Source organism: Akebia trifoliata, chromosome 2 (assembly GCF_017979445.1).
Source record: "Akebia trifoliata isolate Shusen 1 chromosome 2, ASM1797944v1, whole genome shotgun sequence".
NCBI lineage: Eukaryota > Viridiplantae > Streptophyta > Magnoliopsida > Ranunculales > Lardizabalaceae > Akebia > Akebia trifoliata.
The window spans coordinates 3454413-3470150 of record NC_141376.1 but is presented as its reverse complement, the minus strand read 5'-3'; the positions used below and the strand labels follow the sequence as shown (position 1 = coordinate 3470150).

The 15738-nt window shown below is 34.2% G+C and overlaps 2 protein-coding genes across 2 annotated transcripts; one reads left to right on the top strand and one right to left on the bottom strand.

Annotated features, from left to right (window-relative positions):
- The first annotated feature begins 3738 nt into the window (after positions 1 to 3738).
- On the top strand, positions 3739 to 5228 carry LOC147408849 (GATA transcription factor 5-like). Its single transcript, XM_086422785.1, has 2 exons — positions 3739 to 4194; positions 4290 to 5228. The coding sequence occupies exons 1-2, from the start codon at positions 3898 to 3900 to the stop codon at positions 4962 to 4964; spliced, it is 972 nt and encodes a 323-aa protein (XP_086278911.1). The 5' UTR covers positions 3739 to 3897; the 3' UTR covers positions 4965 to 5228.
- A 3380-nt stretch (positions 5229 to 8608) lies between these two features.
- LOC147408848 (protein FMP32, mitochondrial-like) lies at positions 8609 to 15516 on the bottom strand. The gene is made up of 7 exons (XM_086422745.1): positions 14862 to 15516; positions 14567 to 14698; positions 14336 to 14395; positions 9457 to 9533; positions 9301 to 9357; positions 9111 to 9177; positions 8609 to 9008 (listed from the first exon to the last, which is right to left on the bottom strand). The coding sequence occupies exons 1-7, from the start codon at positions 15102 to 15104 to the stop codon at positions 8889 to 8891; spliced, it is 756 nt and encodes a 251-aa protein (XP_086278871.1). The 5' UTR covers positions 15105 to 15516; the 3' UTR covers positions 8609 to 8888.
- Between the last annotated feature and the right edge of the window lie 222 nt (positions 15517 to 15738).

The window sequence follows — 15738 nt, the reverse complement described above, 5'->3', positions numbered from 1 at the left end:
CCAAAATCTCTTTTGATAACATTATATTTTGAAAATTGATTTTATAATCTAAAATCAATATCTCATTGACTAGTAATACTATTTCTGAATATTGATTTTGCGAAATTTATTTTTGCCTAATCTACATCCTGAGGGTGAGGAAGAGAGTAAAAATATTTAAGCCCTAGAGATTGACGACAATAGGCTTTTGGTAGGAAAAAACTGGTTTTCAACAAGAGAGAGATGTTTGGGGAATCTATGAATTGCCACGTATCTTAACAAATAAGAATATCACACGTGTACCTTAAAAATGGCATGGGTTGCCAAAGTGGACTTAAGCCGGCGGTCGTACGTTTACCCAGTAAAACCGTCGTATTTAAGTAAATGTATTCTCTCTTTTCAAATTTCTCCCCACACCTACTTTTCTTATATATTAATTACCGGTCCGGTTTAAGCCAATTTGAAGTAGTTTACATGCCCTCCTTATTTTTGTGAATGTTTGAGATACCCCTGTATTTTCAAACTCATTACATTCCCCCCCTCACCACAGTCTTCTCTTATTGATTAATAAAAAAATGCTCAAAATATCATCATTATCTTTTCTTTTTTTAATTTTATTTTTGTAATGAGGTGTCCATATTTACATTTGAGTAGGGGATCAGATGAACTAGAATCAGAACCAATGCATATGGGACCATCCCTTAGGCATGTGCATCGCCCGCGCATCACACACATTAGATAAGTGTGGAAATGTCCCAATAAGTGAATATTGCTCATATTTTAGTTAAAAATTCTTAATTTTTTTTTCTTTATTTCACGAGATCAATCATCTTCCAGATCTCATTAATTTATTCAATCTCATTTTCAATTAATTTACCTCTTTCAAATTTTTTTTATAAGAATTCATAAATTTTTTATCCAAAATTTTATAATCTGATTCTCCTAATATTTTATCTTGTCCTTAATTGAAAGTAAATAAAATCTTAAAATTGAAGAGAAGAGTAAAAAAATTATATGAAAAAGAAAGTCAAGAGATTTTACAGTTAAGGTTGAAGGTTTTAAGTCATTTTTGATAGGATATTAAAGAAGACATGTTATCAACTTGAAAAATATTATGTATATCTAAGTTTTCAGAAAAAGTCATTTTTACCCTTGGCGAAGAAATCATTTCTATTGCGCTACTTGTGGACAAAAGCTGGCCCAGAGACCGTATGCCTTTCGTCTCTTCCCTCTTGTTTCCAGACCATGTCATGTCGCGGACCTTTGTTCATCATTGTTGCTGTCTTCGTTTGAAACTGTGTCGCTATTTGCCTCGTGTATGACGCCCTTTCAAATCCTAAGCCGCTGATAGTCCTCGTTATTCTTTAGAGATATCTCGAGGAAAATCGAACTATGGAAAATATCCTCAACTAATCTTTAGTACGGCAAAGTAGCAAATATTATAGGACACAATGTTACACTAGAAACGAGTTTGATGTGAACTCTGCTGTCCATAAGAAAACCAACGGGAAACGCGCACATGTTGACACGTCATTAGGGATTTGATTTATATTTATTTTTATTATTAGAAAAAGAATCTAACTTTACATCTAAGGAACAAATAATTGATCAAATCAAGTAAGTAAAAATCTCTTACCAACTTGAATATTTATTTATATATATATATAGATCCACTGAAAGATCTCTGTATGGCTAGTGGACTTATAAAGTATATCACATGACATAACAGGTGTTAGCATCAAGATTTATATTCGTACACACAGCAAATTCGTACCTACATAAAGGACGTTAAAGACTTACAGAAATTCTGACTACTGGGCCCCACATAATAATCTTGAAAGTAAGATCTTAAGCGTCTGATAGGTGAAAGTTTTTTTTTTAATTTTTATTTATTTAAAAACTGCTGATCGTAACGACAGTATGCGGTCAACTTTTTAGAACAAAAGAAAAAGAATTTCTGTCTAAAACTTTAGATCTTTATAATAATAAATAATAAAATTAGAAAAAATAAACGAGCGGGGAAAACAACCAAAAAGAGCGGCGACTGAACAGAGTGGACAAATCTCCAAGAAAAAGCAGGCGAGTTTTGGAGGGTATATATGTAAATAAGTTTAAAAAGGGAGGGTATAGTATTTTATAAAGATAAAAAGAAGATAACAGAAAGGTGGTGGGTTTCGTGGGAAAGTCCGTTTTGGTTGGTTTTTGGTGGATTTGGGATTCAAAATCTTGTGAACTTAGAATGCGGTCCAACGCTCCTTCGCACTTGGACTCTGAAAATTAAAAATAATACAAAAATAAAATAAAATATGAGTTGGGTCCTGAGTAACATTAAAATTGACATCGTTGACATTGTTGTGCACTGAACCATAGATGATTCTCACTCGCATCTCGATGAAATGTATCTATGATTTTATGGACACATCCATGTCAGCAATGTCTTCAACAATGTCAATTTTGATGTTTCTTCTGCATTTTTCAAAAAATATAGTTATTTTACATAAACATATAGTTGATAAAATTTAAATATATTATATAAAAATAAATAAATTATCCTTCTTATTAGTGGTTTAATTAGGTATTTGATAATAGATCATCATCGGATAAGTCATTCCTCCATTCCACTTGGTTTAGACTCATGTCTTCTATTATTAAAGAAACGTGTTTGCATCCATTTCACCCGTATTGATTTTCAAATCAATATAATCGATTATTGAATCAATTAATAGTATTGGAAGAGTCGAAGAGGAATGAATGGGTGCATAGTTTAAAATACTTTTTAGGATCTTGAAGACCCTAGCAACATCACATGTAAACGTATCTATAATGGAACTCACGCAAAATCAATTCTTGACCTAACACCATTACCTCTCTTTTTCTACATGAAATAATTGTAAATATATTCACTTTGCTAGTGTGTTACTAATGTTGCTACCAATTGATCTCACTACCTCCACTTATCAATACTTTATTTTTGTAAATTTTCAACATTGATTTTGGACAATTGAAATATTTCACGTAATTAGAACATTAAATTCAAAACCTTACAAATGTAGTAGTTCAGTGATTGCTCATTTTCAAAATCTTTGATGTCTTAAAAAAAAATTATGTTATTTTTTTTAATTTTCAAATCTGATCTATACTTAAAAAAATTAGAGGATTTGATTCTTCTTGATTTTCAAAATAACCCCATCAAAATTATAGAAAAATCACTACAAATAACTTTAGGGAAAAAAGTATGACAAAAGATCCGTTCCCTAATATATTTGTAATTGGGAGTTTATTTGATATATAATGATGTAATTTATTATTATTATTATCCCCAAATTAAAAAAAATTACCTATATTATTAAAATTACATTTTCTCAAGACAGTTTTTTTTGTTACATGTGAAGAAAAATCAACAATCAATATGGTTTAATGTTTTTTATTTTGATTCTTTAAAAAAAATAAAATTACGTTATATTTTAAAACTAAAGAAATATTATGTCCAATCCCGGATTTATCTGTTTCTAATGTCAGAATTAAAACAAAAAAATTTAAAAAATAGTACAAGCGTTACAACCGATAGATTAGATTCCGATTCTAAATACATTAGATACCCAAAATCGAACTTACGCGCCAGTAGTTTTCAAAGAGTGGTTATACCTATCATATTAATTAAAAAAATAAAATGTCTGGCGTTATCTTTTCCAGATAAAAACATTTTAATATTTATTTATTAATAATTCAATATATATGAGAGAGAGAAAAAGTAAATAAAGGAAGATAAACCACAAACAGGGGCACTTGTTTCGCCCACGGACGCTTTCAGACCTCATTCAATTCTCCTCCATTTCTTCCTCTTCATCTCCTCTTTTTCCTTCTCATATCTTTCAATCCTTCTCTTCTCTTTCATTTCAGTTAAAACCCAAAGAAAACATGGAGTTGGTTGAAGAGAAAGCTTTGAAAACTTGTTTTTTGCCAGAAATGACTTCGAAATCAAGCCAACAATCTTTCTGTGAGGATTTATGGACTGGAAATGGAGCAAATAGTGTCTCTGGAGATGATTTTTTTGTTGATGGTCTTCTTGATTTCTCTAATGATGATGTTGAAGAAGAAGAAGAAGAAGGTGAGGAAGAGAAGGGGTTTTTCTCTGTTTCTTCTCAATGTCAGAACTCCAACTTCTCTGTTAAAGATGATTTTGCGTCTCTTCCAGAGAGCGAACTCAGCGTTCCTGTAAGCGGTTTCTTTGATAAAAATCCGTTTTTTTTTTGTTTGGAAAATTATTAATTTTTTTAAACTAAATTTTGAGAAAAAAACTGATTTTTCAGGCGGATGATTTGGAGAATCTTGAATGGTTATCTCATTTTGTGGACGATTCCTTCTCAGATTTCTCTCTACAATATTTGGAGGGACCCCAACCAGAGAAAACCCAAACACCAAAACAGAACCGGTCTGAACCGGACATGGTCTCAACACCTATGATTAGAACCATCGGTTTTCTTAACTCGGTTCCATCAAAGGCTAGAAGCAAACGTTCAAGAACAGGTGGGCGAGTTTGGTCTCTTGGGTCTCTTTCGTTTACGGAATCTTCATCTTCGTCTTCGTCGTCTTCATCTTCGATATCTTCACCTTCGTCTCGGTTCAGTTTCAGTACCAGACAAAACGTGGAATTATTAAACCATTTCGGGAAACCACCAAAGAAGCAGAAGAAAAAACCGGTTTTGGAAACCGGTTCGACCCAGCCACAACGTAGGTGTAGCCATTGCGGTGTTCAGAAGACCCCACAGTGGAGAACCGGACCCTTGGGAGCCAAAACCCTTTGTAACGCATGTGGAGTTCGCTATAAATCCGGTCGGCTCTTACCCGAGTACCGACCGGCTTGTAGTCCGACTTTCTTAAGCGAAGTTCATTCCAACAATCACCGAAAAGTGCTGGAGATGCGTCGGAAGAAAGAGACGGTTCAGTTGGAATATGGATTGGAACCAGCGGTTCAAAGCTTTTGAAATTTGGTTAGAAAATAGAAGAATAGAATGAAAAGAGAACCGGTGATGGTTAAACCGAGTTTGAACCGGGTCCGGTTCGAATGTACATTTTAATGGTGGGTATTAGGTTTGTAGGGCTGTAACGGATCTTAGGGAGGTTTTTATGTAGCGTTAGTTAGGGTTTTTAATCCATTTATTTGCAGTGTTAAAAGAAGAGAGTTTTAGAGAGAAAAGATTCCTGACTGTTTGTTTTAATGAGAGAAGAAAACAGCTTTTTTTATTTAATTTTTTTTTTCTTTTTCGCTTTTGTTTCTGTTCTCCGGTCCACAGTTTCGAAGATTTTCCGCAATTTAGTTTGGTTTATGGCCAAAGAATTATAAGAGAGAGAGAGAGAGGGGGGGGGAGTATCACGTGATGTGATGATGAGTGCTGGTTCCTATTCACTCTTCACATTTGGTTTCAAAGTTTAAACTACTTTCCACCAAAATCAAACCAACCCAAAACCTAAACAAAAATAAATTCATAAATGCATGTGGGTCCCACATCCTAACTTGCCACCTGTTATAATTTTCATTTCCATTGACTCCACTGAGCTGTTTCCACGTGGCATATAAAAATTATTTATTTTATTTTATTTGTTCCTCTTCCATGTCGAAAATATATTGATTTTCAACTTGATCATTTGTTATTTGGATCAAACGAGGGAGGAGAGGTTATGCCACGTGGCATTTAGAGTTGTTGGGGTAATTGAAGGAATTTGTATCCCTAGAAAAATTCTAATACTGGGTGATGACTGATCAATCTCATTTAGCTATAAAGATGGTTAGTAAAGGAGAGTGAAAAATAGTGTAGTTCTGTTTACTAATTAAAGGATGAAATTGATACCTAGTGAAAGAAAAAGGCTATAAAAAAGAGATGGATGGATGATTGAAAGATTGATCTGATAAAAAAAAAATTGTTTCATGTGGAAATTCATTTTGGTCCACTGAGGTTTGGCCCAACTAGGGGACTAATGATTTCTTCTGAGAAAAAATAAGAATTTGAAAATCCAACGATGAAAATAATGTAGTAACAGATGGTGAATTCAAAGCATATAATAGGTGCCTTTAAGACATGGTTCGCTACCTATTTAAAGTATGAACTTAAGATTAGATCGGGACTCTCGTGGGACACTTAAAGTATACAAGAAGTCTAATCCGTTGATCACAATACATTGACTAAGAACTTTGCAGAATAATTTCTTAGAGATTCTTAATAAAATGGATTACAAAAAATGGTTCACTAATTTTTAAGTAATGTATACGTAATGGGCCAAAGTTTAAGGGTCTCGAAAGAATGTTCTATGTGGCTAAGGCATGGTTTTAAAACTCGTTTTGAAGTCTTGTCCTTGAATGACTCAGACGAGTTTTATGATACATTTGAGTCGCTCGTTCAACATTGAGAAAAATGAAGCAGAATTTTAAATCTTGTCCGATGCGTTTGACTTGTCTATCCATCTTGCTGGTGGACAATACTGAGACTTATCATGGGGGGCTAGGCAGGTGGTTGTTTATATGATGAGGTTGCTTTTGTTGTTTAGTTTTTGATGATTTTGTTACCGTTGTTGGGTTCTTGTAGTATTCGCATTTCTCACCCACCAAGAGACGAAGAGATGGTAGCATTTGGAGATTTTCCCTCTCTCTCTCTCTCTCTCTAAAAGGAGAAGAGCTTGTGATGGTGATTAAGATATTTAAAAGCATTAAGAGAGAGTAAGAGAGAGAGAGAGAGAGGGTGGAGATCCTTGGGTGAATTCCACTTAAAATAGAAAGAAAGCTTAGCTTTACAACTTCTGTCCATCATTGAAATGCCCACCCCCACCAATGCCAATGCGGATCCTCTACTCCTCGTGTTAGAAAGAGTATCGTTATCCCAAAGCCACCAATTTTGTCCTCCCACTTGTCATGCCATTTGGGCCTACTGGTCTATGACCATTTTTGACTCCATGTTTGGTGGACCCAAATTCCTAATTGCTACACTCGCCCCATTTTATATAATATATATATATTTCATCATTGATTTTATGACCCAGCCGTTGGTTTGCTCCCCATCCCCATGATCAATTAGAATTTTACCATTACCGCATTCTGTAAGCTATTTTAACAGAGAAGCTTCCGAAAAATAATATATCCATGACACAAAATTACATATTCTAGGACCATATAATTGTGTGAATTCAGTAGCGACACAATTCCTTAATAAACGCATGCCTTACTGACACGTGATTAATATGTGAAAAAAATTATACGTGAAATTTCAATTATTGACTTGATATAAGTAGGATACTATGAGATACAAATAATAAATTTGAAATCCTATTAGTAGCCAATACACAAATGGAAACTCAAAAAAGAAAAAAAAAATCTTGCAAGATTCTCAAGAGTTAATAACAAAAGTTGAGCATCACCCACAGAAAGAGTTCAGGGAGATAGAAGACCAGCAGATTTTGTAACCCACACCACCAATCAAAATGATTGATTACATGTAGGACCACCAAAGATAAGGCAAAGACCCTAAAGAATATGCCAGATGGCAAGAAAAAAAGAGGTGTTGACTGCTCATCCGTTTTGCCTCCTCACAATCAATGATGATGGTCAATTATGTGGGTATTGGCACACTATCCAAACTTTTATTTTTAAAGAATGAATCAATCGGACGGATTGGATTGGATTGGATTGTCTAGTTGGTGCAACTTGCACAGCCCTAGCAGGCCACCACCCTCTCTAAGTCCAAATATTTGGGCGGATAAAGCAACACTTGGATGTCCCACATAATATTGCTAATGTAACGTAAGTGTTGGAGAACAATAAAACAAACACTAATCACTCATGGGATTTAACCGTTTCATTAAAAGGGATGTTTGGTTATAACGCTAACGTTGTCTCTCTATTCATTAAAGAGGTATAGTCAGACTCTTTCTTCAGAATCTAGTTTTGGTTGTTTCTTGAATCGATCAATATCAACAATTCTCCAGATTCACTTAAGGATCACACGGCTCTAGTTCAACCAACAGTGTACACCACTACTTGATTTCTGCGTATCTACATCTCTACGTATCAGCTCTCCTATTTAAAGCTAATCTCTTACAATTGTAGATAAAATAGAATTCTTTGTAACAACATTATAAATATACATAGAACCTCTCCCGAACAGAACAGAGAGTTCTCAATATTTTAAAAGTTTCTTTAATCAATCACTGGACTTGCATCAATTGAACTTTTGGCACTGGAATATAAAAGATATATTTTTAATTTATATTTGGATTGAAAATTTGTCAGATTTGTCGAATAGATGTTCAACCATTCAGGTGGCATACGACTCCAAATAGAAAATAAATATTCAAGTTGAAGGACCTAAAAGAACAAAAGCAAGACCGAAAAGATCATGGAGGGTTATTATATTGGAAGTAGGTATTATTAGTTCACTTTCAATATATAAATAAATAAATAAAAGTTGGATGAATGGAGGAACAAAATTCGTCTGGCCAACACCAAAGAGGCTTCAATGGAGGTGGTTTAGTATTCAATCCAATCCGAAAGGTGAGCTTCTAAGCAATCAAAAATTTACTTTTATTCAATAAAATTATTTAAAAAATTGAATAACAAGTTCAATCCAATGGAGAAACAGGATTGGCTTAGCCAACATCAAATTCATGGGTTCATTCATTGATGATGATGAACTGATTACTGGACAACAACAATCATGGTACAAACTTAGTTCACAAAAATTGCCATCAAATAAAAGTCAATTGGTCAGAAGTCAGATCTATTGAAATGCATCCCTAAGCGACCATGTCCAATAGACACTGCCATTGAATCTTCTAAATTTTTTGTGTCCAATATCCTCCAGAAAAAAAATGAACATATTAAAATTTCTTTTTGTGTATCACTTTTTGATTGCAAGAGGTCCTTACATCACAATGCGGATTATGGCGAGACCAACAGCGGAGATGGAGACAAGAGTACCTATGCAATATTTTATCACATCATACTTTGCTGCTTCCAATTGGGCCCTCAAACCATGAATTTCCTACAGAAAAAAAAAAAATTAAAAATCCATAAGATCATATTTAATGTCATAAAACCCAATTATAACTCGACCATTTCACAAATGTAAATTCAAAAAGCTCACCCGATCAAGCTTGTTAGTGAGGTTGGTAGTTTCTGCATTCTGATTCGCTAGCTCATCCCGTATGCGTCTGTACTCATCGATTAACAGAAATGCGTGCATAGAAAGTGAATCATTTGAACAAGCATAGAACAGAAAGACCAACTTTCAAGTTGCAATAAGCAAGAAAATTATGGATTTCTATTTTCCTTACCCTCTTTCAAGGTTCAGATCCAAACGTTGTCCAGCAGTGACTTTGTCAATCTCATACCTGTGTCAAAAAATCACATATTCGAAGTGTAAATGCTTTCAAAACCACGTCACAACTTGTATGCAGTAGCATCATAAACCTTTTTGAGTCCAAACAGACCTCAATTCACTGCGCATCTTCTCTATATCACTTTTAAGTTTTTCAGTCTCACGTTGCAATAGAGAAAAATGGTGCTCCTGAATCAAAATTACATTGTTAACTATAGTAGGAAAAGCTTCAGAGAATCATGATACTCCAGGAGACACTTAGAAAATAAATCTGCTTCTGCATCTGTAAGGTCAATGCATCCATGGCCAAACATATACTGTTCAAAGAAAAAACCAATGATTTTACACTTGGCAAGTATAGGACAATACACAAAGAAATGAGTGAAATACATTAGTTCTTAAGGCCCAAACTGCCCAATACTCACTAGAATCCAATGCCCAATCTTTATTTCAAGTAAGGGCACACAAATTAAACAAGAAGGCCATACTTCAACCAGTACAACTCTTATCTATATCTATGGACAAACAAATTAAGATTTATTTATCATAGGTATCTCTTCCAGGCATAGCATGACTACTTGATATAAAGAGGGATACTTGCAACTAATGGGGCTGAGCCAAGTATGCCTAACATATTGAAATTCCCTGTAGAGAACCTATGACCAGATGAGCTTTAGGTCTCACCAGGAAAAGAGATAACAGACAGGATCTGCAAGATCCTTAAATCCCTAGCCTAGTGATAAAAAACTATACAAAATCACCACTAGGTGCATCAGTGGCTCCTTGATTCAGGATTCCACATGGCGCCAATGAGTCGCAAGAGACAAACTTTGTTTATAGTGATTTATGGAGTTACAGCTGTTGACAAGTTCTTGTGACAGCCAGACTTCTAAAAATTAGATGTGCACTGATGTACAAAACATCCATAAGACTTTAAGGTCTCATGCATATCTTGCCGACGTAATAGATTAGCCAGTATCCTTGGAATCAAAGCACAAAAACAAAATGCAACCAACTTAATATAAGATGAATAAATAGCCAATAATGACAAACAAAATTCTTCTTTTTAAAGTTAAAGAGAAAATACTTGGTCCCATTGGGAACGTCTTTTGCTGACACAATAGAGTTAAAAAACCTTCTTTTGTTTCTCAATGTAGGTAGACTCCATACCCATAAGGGCAATTGAAAGAAAAGCAAGGCTGAATCAACATGGGAACTTCCAACAGGGAAGCCCATAAAAATTTCTGTATAAAAGTAGCAAGTGTAAAGTCTTTAATACTCATTTTCTGGGGATTTGTGAAATAATGCTTGATTATTTGTCCCCAAAGAAAGATATTTTGTTTTTTTTTTTCATATTACAAATATGCAGGTTCTTACACAAAATGGTGAATTTGACATAGAAAGAATAATTAGTTTATGCATAATCCAATATTTCCCCAAGTCTTATTTATCTTAGGATCCTTAAATCTATTGATCATAGTAACTATCCCCATGAAGAATATGGAGAAATCAATATTATAAAGAAGTTGAATGATGCATGAAGGGTATTAGAACAATATGCGAAACATGAAACGAATTTGTGTTCAATAAGCACAAGAAAAACACCAAAGCTATCTACAAATATGGATCCTCCACAAGGGATAAATTCATTCACAGATATTTCAAATGGGAAACTGATGCTTAAACTCACTAGCATTTGACATAGGCTAGTGTTAAGGGCGCACCCATATATTTAGTCGGGGAACCCATTTTCAGAGGGGCACCCACATTTTATTTCTGACTTATTTAGTTTAGTAGAGGCACCCTCAATCACATGGGCACCAAGTTTTTTTAGGCAATGTCAACAGGATCCTGCCGACACCATTAAGGCTATGTCAACAAGACCTTGTTGACACTAGCATTTTTTTTATAAAGAAAAAAAACATCCTATGTTGACAGGGTCCTATCGACATGAGATTAGAAAGTATTTTTAGGCAGTGTCAACATAGTCCAGTCAACACTAACCAATTTTTTGAAAAAACGTGTGGGCACCCAAATCAGGCCCCACTAAAGCAAAGAAATTCGATTTTTCAACAATATGTGGGCCCCCAGCCAAGCTAAATTGTTGGGCACCTTTAACATTGGCCTTTGACAAATATTAAGGGGTGACACAATGCATGGCATCTGCCACCATGAAGGATATGAAAAAAATTCAATATCATCTAGAACATAGTCACAAAATTCGTTGAATTTTCAGCTAAATTTGGTAAAATCTGAAGGCTTAAGTGTTAATCAACAATTAATTACATAAATCATTGAATCTCTAATTAAATCAGTGATTCGCCGATTAATTTAAAAATGCGGTTCAGCTTCCAAAAGTTATCATCTCCTCATGTAAGAAATAAAATAGATTTTACTTAATAACCCTATGACATGGACTTCTTTGTAAATACAACCTGAGTTTTGGACGTTCTATTAACAACATTAAAAATCTCTTTTTTAACGTCCTCTCACCCCATAATTTTTTTTCCTTAATGCCCCCTCACCCCCATACAAAATTTTCTTTCTTAATGCCCTTCTCACCTTTTCTTTCTTCGTTCCTCCTCACCCCATAAAATGTGCAAATAGAAATCGTCAACGATTCAAATCATTGAGATGAACCATTCGAACAATCATATACTTAAACTTCTAATTTTACAATCAATACCTTAAGGTTCATCAATAGAAACATTGTTTTTATTATCACAATACATTCTTTAGTCTAGGTTTAATTTGTAGTTTATAAAAAAAATGCACGTGTTTTAAAATAAACTGAAAAATATCATTTTTATAGTCTCCGAAATTTCCCTGAATTTTTTCTTCAGTTTTTTTTTTTAATTTATCAAAATTAATCAAACTGGCCACCCACTGAATAATAACTGAATCTGAATTTGATTACTATGATCAAGAAGTTGAATGGATGAAGGAATGGTTCTAAAAAAGAAGGCAATGTAGGAAACAAATATATGAGTTGGATAAGCACAATAATATATATATGTAAACAAAAATAAGGACAAAGAAGTACCCTATGAAAGGGATAAAAACATTTACATGCATTCCCCATGGAAAACTGATGCTGAAAATCCCACCATTTGCAAAATATAAATGGGTGACGGGTGCAATATATGTGCAACGACCCAAATTGTCCTCTTCTTATTCTTCTTCATTTTGAGAAATCATGGAACTACAACACGGTATGAAAGCTATACAGCTAGGGGGGGGGGGGGGTTTCCTTTCTTTTCCTCTTATTCTTTTTCTTTTCATCCTCTTGTCTTTGACATTGAATCAAAAAAATCCTAATCTGATATTGGGATTTCTTTCTTACTCTATTGGGATTTCGAAATCTATGAAGAAGATATGGAAGTGTGCGACCATTCCTAGTGTACCGTTCCCCTTCTTGAAAAAATAACAAGAGAATTTGATGTGATCAGTTAAGTTACTAACAGAGTAGTGCTGAAATTCAAGAAACGATTAATGTATGGTGTTTAAGGTTCTCAAAAAGTGACCGTGTACTATATTCCTCATCATACATGTAAATGATTGCCTTTTTTTTCCATATATATGAGAAAAAATATGAAAATCTGAATATTTTCATTGATAAAATGAAAACAAAAGTTCTAACGTTGTCACTAATTATACAGTGGGTGGAAAAATAATCATTATCAAATTGAAAGGATGAATTATTTACAACGGCCAACATTACAAGGGTTTTCTTAACAGATAATTGAAAAATGACATATCTTTCCGCAAATAAGCACTTAGAAGATTCATCTAATTAAGAGGAATTATTACGTGACGATACCCACATTATGAGCCAATTAGAGCTCATACATTAGGAGGACATGGTATTCCATAAATTGTTGAGGTTTATACTTGTTTGCAGATGTGTTTCCATTTGAAGGAGTATCATAACAAATATTGGTACTCAATTTTCTTTCATATCATCCTCGGGTAGAGGTAACATAAATCATTGTAGACTTGGAGGTCGTCCATCTCACGGCTGAGGTTACAAACTAGGTGTTATAAGGTAAAGGCCTTGGAAATTGGAATAGTTTACATTGTAGTTTGACAAGACACAGTTTATAAATGTTGTGATTTTCATGGCAAGCTCACATAGGCTAATCACGTATATGCTACATAGGATCATTAGGATCCGAAACCTTTTGACATTTGCATTCGGTAACCTTCTATTGGCACTTCAAGAAAGTATATTGTATTCTCCTGCAATGAGTATTCCAAGCTACTCAAGAGCCATAAATCTTCCACTAGCATGCAATAAAGTTTCCTTACATTTTCTTTATTCATCTCTTCATGCTCTATTCCTAAGTCCTATCAAGAAACTATATCTAACATTGATTGGAGAGCAATAATGAAGGATGAGATCTCATCCTTTCACATGAATCACATAGGATCCAATGACACATTCTCATAAGAACAAGCCAATTGGTTGCAAATTGGTGTGGACGAAATATAATCCAGAGTTACGGTTGATCAATTTAATGGTCGATTGGTTGCTAAAGGGCACACTTAATCCAACGAACTAGTTGTAGGTCGATTACAATTTGGATTCATTTTCAGAAATCAGTTAAACAATCCAAGTACATATATTAAATTGTATGAACAAGTATGTCTTGTATTTTGGAGTCCATCCCTTACCTACTTCTCTATCAGTCTATTTGTCCTTCTAGTTTAGGAGACCTGTTTTGGTGATCTAGTTTCATGAATTGTAAATTCTTTGTGATCAAAATGTGTGCACGCTGATATTCCTTCTTTAACAAACCTTATCAAAATGGGATATGACATACATTCAAGAAACTTGTAATTGATGAATTTTGTATACATATAATGCCATTTGAACGTTTCAAACACGATTAAAACCCATGAAATCATAATCAACATTTGATTCACCTAGCAGGAAAACAAATTACAAGCTTATAATAAATAAATATATAAAAAAAAATTGAAGTTAGTACCTGGGAGCTCTGCACTTCTGATTTAAACTTGGACAAACTGGATTCCTGAATCATCTCAGACTATACACACAAGGAAGTTTACAGAATAAGAATTTATATAGCATTTGTAATCATCAAAGGATTTCACTTCCAGAGCAATGAGCAATAAGATTGTCTCTTTAGAAATGATTATGTGAGAAACATATTGATGAACGTAATGCTAATTAAAATTGGACAAAAATGAAACCATACCTTCTGCATTTCTCCCTTTGAAACAAAGGACTGAGCAACATTTTCTAAGCTATCGTTCAAGACTTCGGTTATAGCAGCAGTTATCGCCTCCGCTTGTTTTGTGGGAACGCCCTGTGCTTCCAATTTTCTAACCTGGACATTCAAATAAACACTTCATTTGCACAATTACATGACTCCAACACATCAAATTACATCTTCAACCCTAAACTTACATTGCTTTCTTCTAATCGTTTCTTAGAAATTCTCGGCTATTAAAAAAAAAATATTAAAAAGTAAGATGATCAAGATTAGTTACCAGAGCTAATGTATCAACGAGAAACGCTCGCCTTCCATTAGATTGGACAAGTTGAGATATCTGCCTGCAATCAAATTTGTTAATTCGAGAATTCAACTGCGGAGAAGCAAACAACCTAATCAATGAGTCATCGATTGGAACTCGATCAACTGTTGAAGAACTAAACCCTCTTAATTTGATCAATGAAACCCCCGTATTCGTCCCATACTGCAACCCCCGCTTCCAAGAGGCCACAACGGCCATTCGTCACTTCAACCCTAAAAAACAAAGCAAGATAACTCTTCACACCCTTTCACAGATCTACAAATCTCAATCTCGTTTTTTTTTCTTCTCTCGTTCTCAAATCGGCTTCTTCTGCTATCGCTTCGAGAGATTTAAAGAGAGGAAAAGATCCACAAATGTGCGTACGAGGAGATTTGGTGCAGAGAGATGGTTGAAAGCCTTTTAAGGTGTTTTCTTTTTCGCGGGTTGGTTTGATTGGTTGCGGAGGAAATATAGAGAGAAGGGGTTGGGGTTGCTTGTCTCTTCGAAGAAGAAACTAAAAATAGCTTTGCTTTTGTTGATTTTATAAGTGAGTTGAAAAAATTGAATTGAAACTTCGCATTCCTCTTTGTACGGTTGCTTGCCCAAGACGAACGAGGTGTTTTACCGAAACGGGGCGACTGAGATGTCGAAATTACTGTTATTTACCCATTTTTAAAATATAGTAAAGTGCACGTGCATTTCACGTGAAAATATGTTAATTTCACATTACAAAAATAATTTTTTTAAATGAAAATAAAATCATTATTTTTAAAAGTTTAATAGTATACCTTGGTCGTTCCTAATTGCAACTAGGACAATATTAATACATGATAAGGTTTAAAGAAGTAAAATG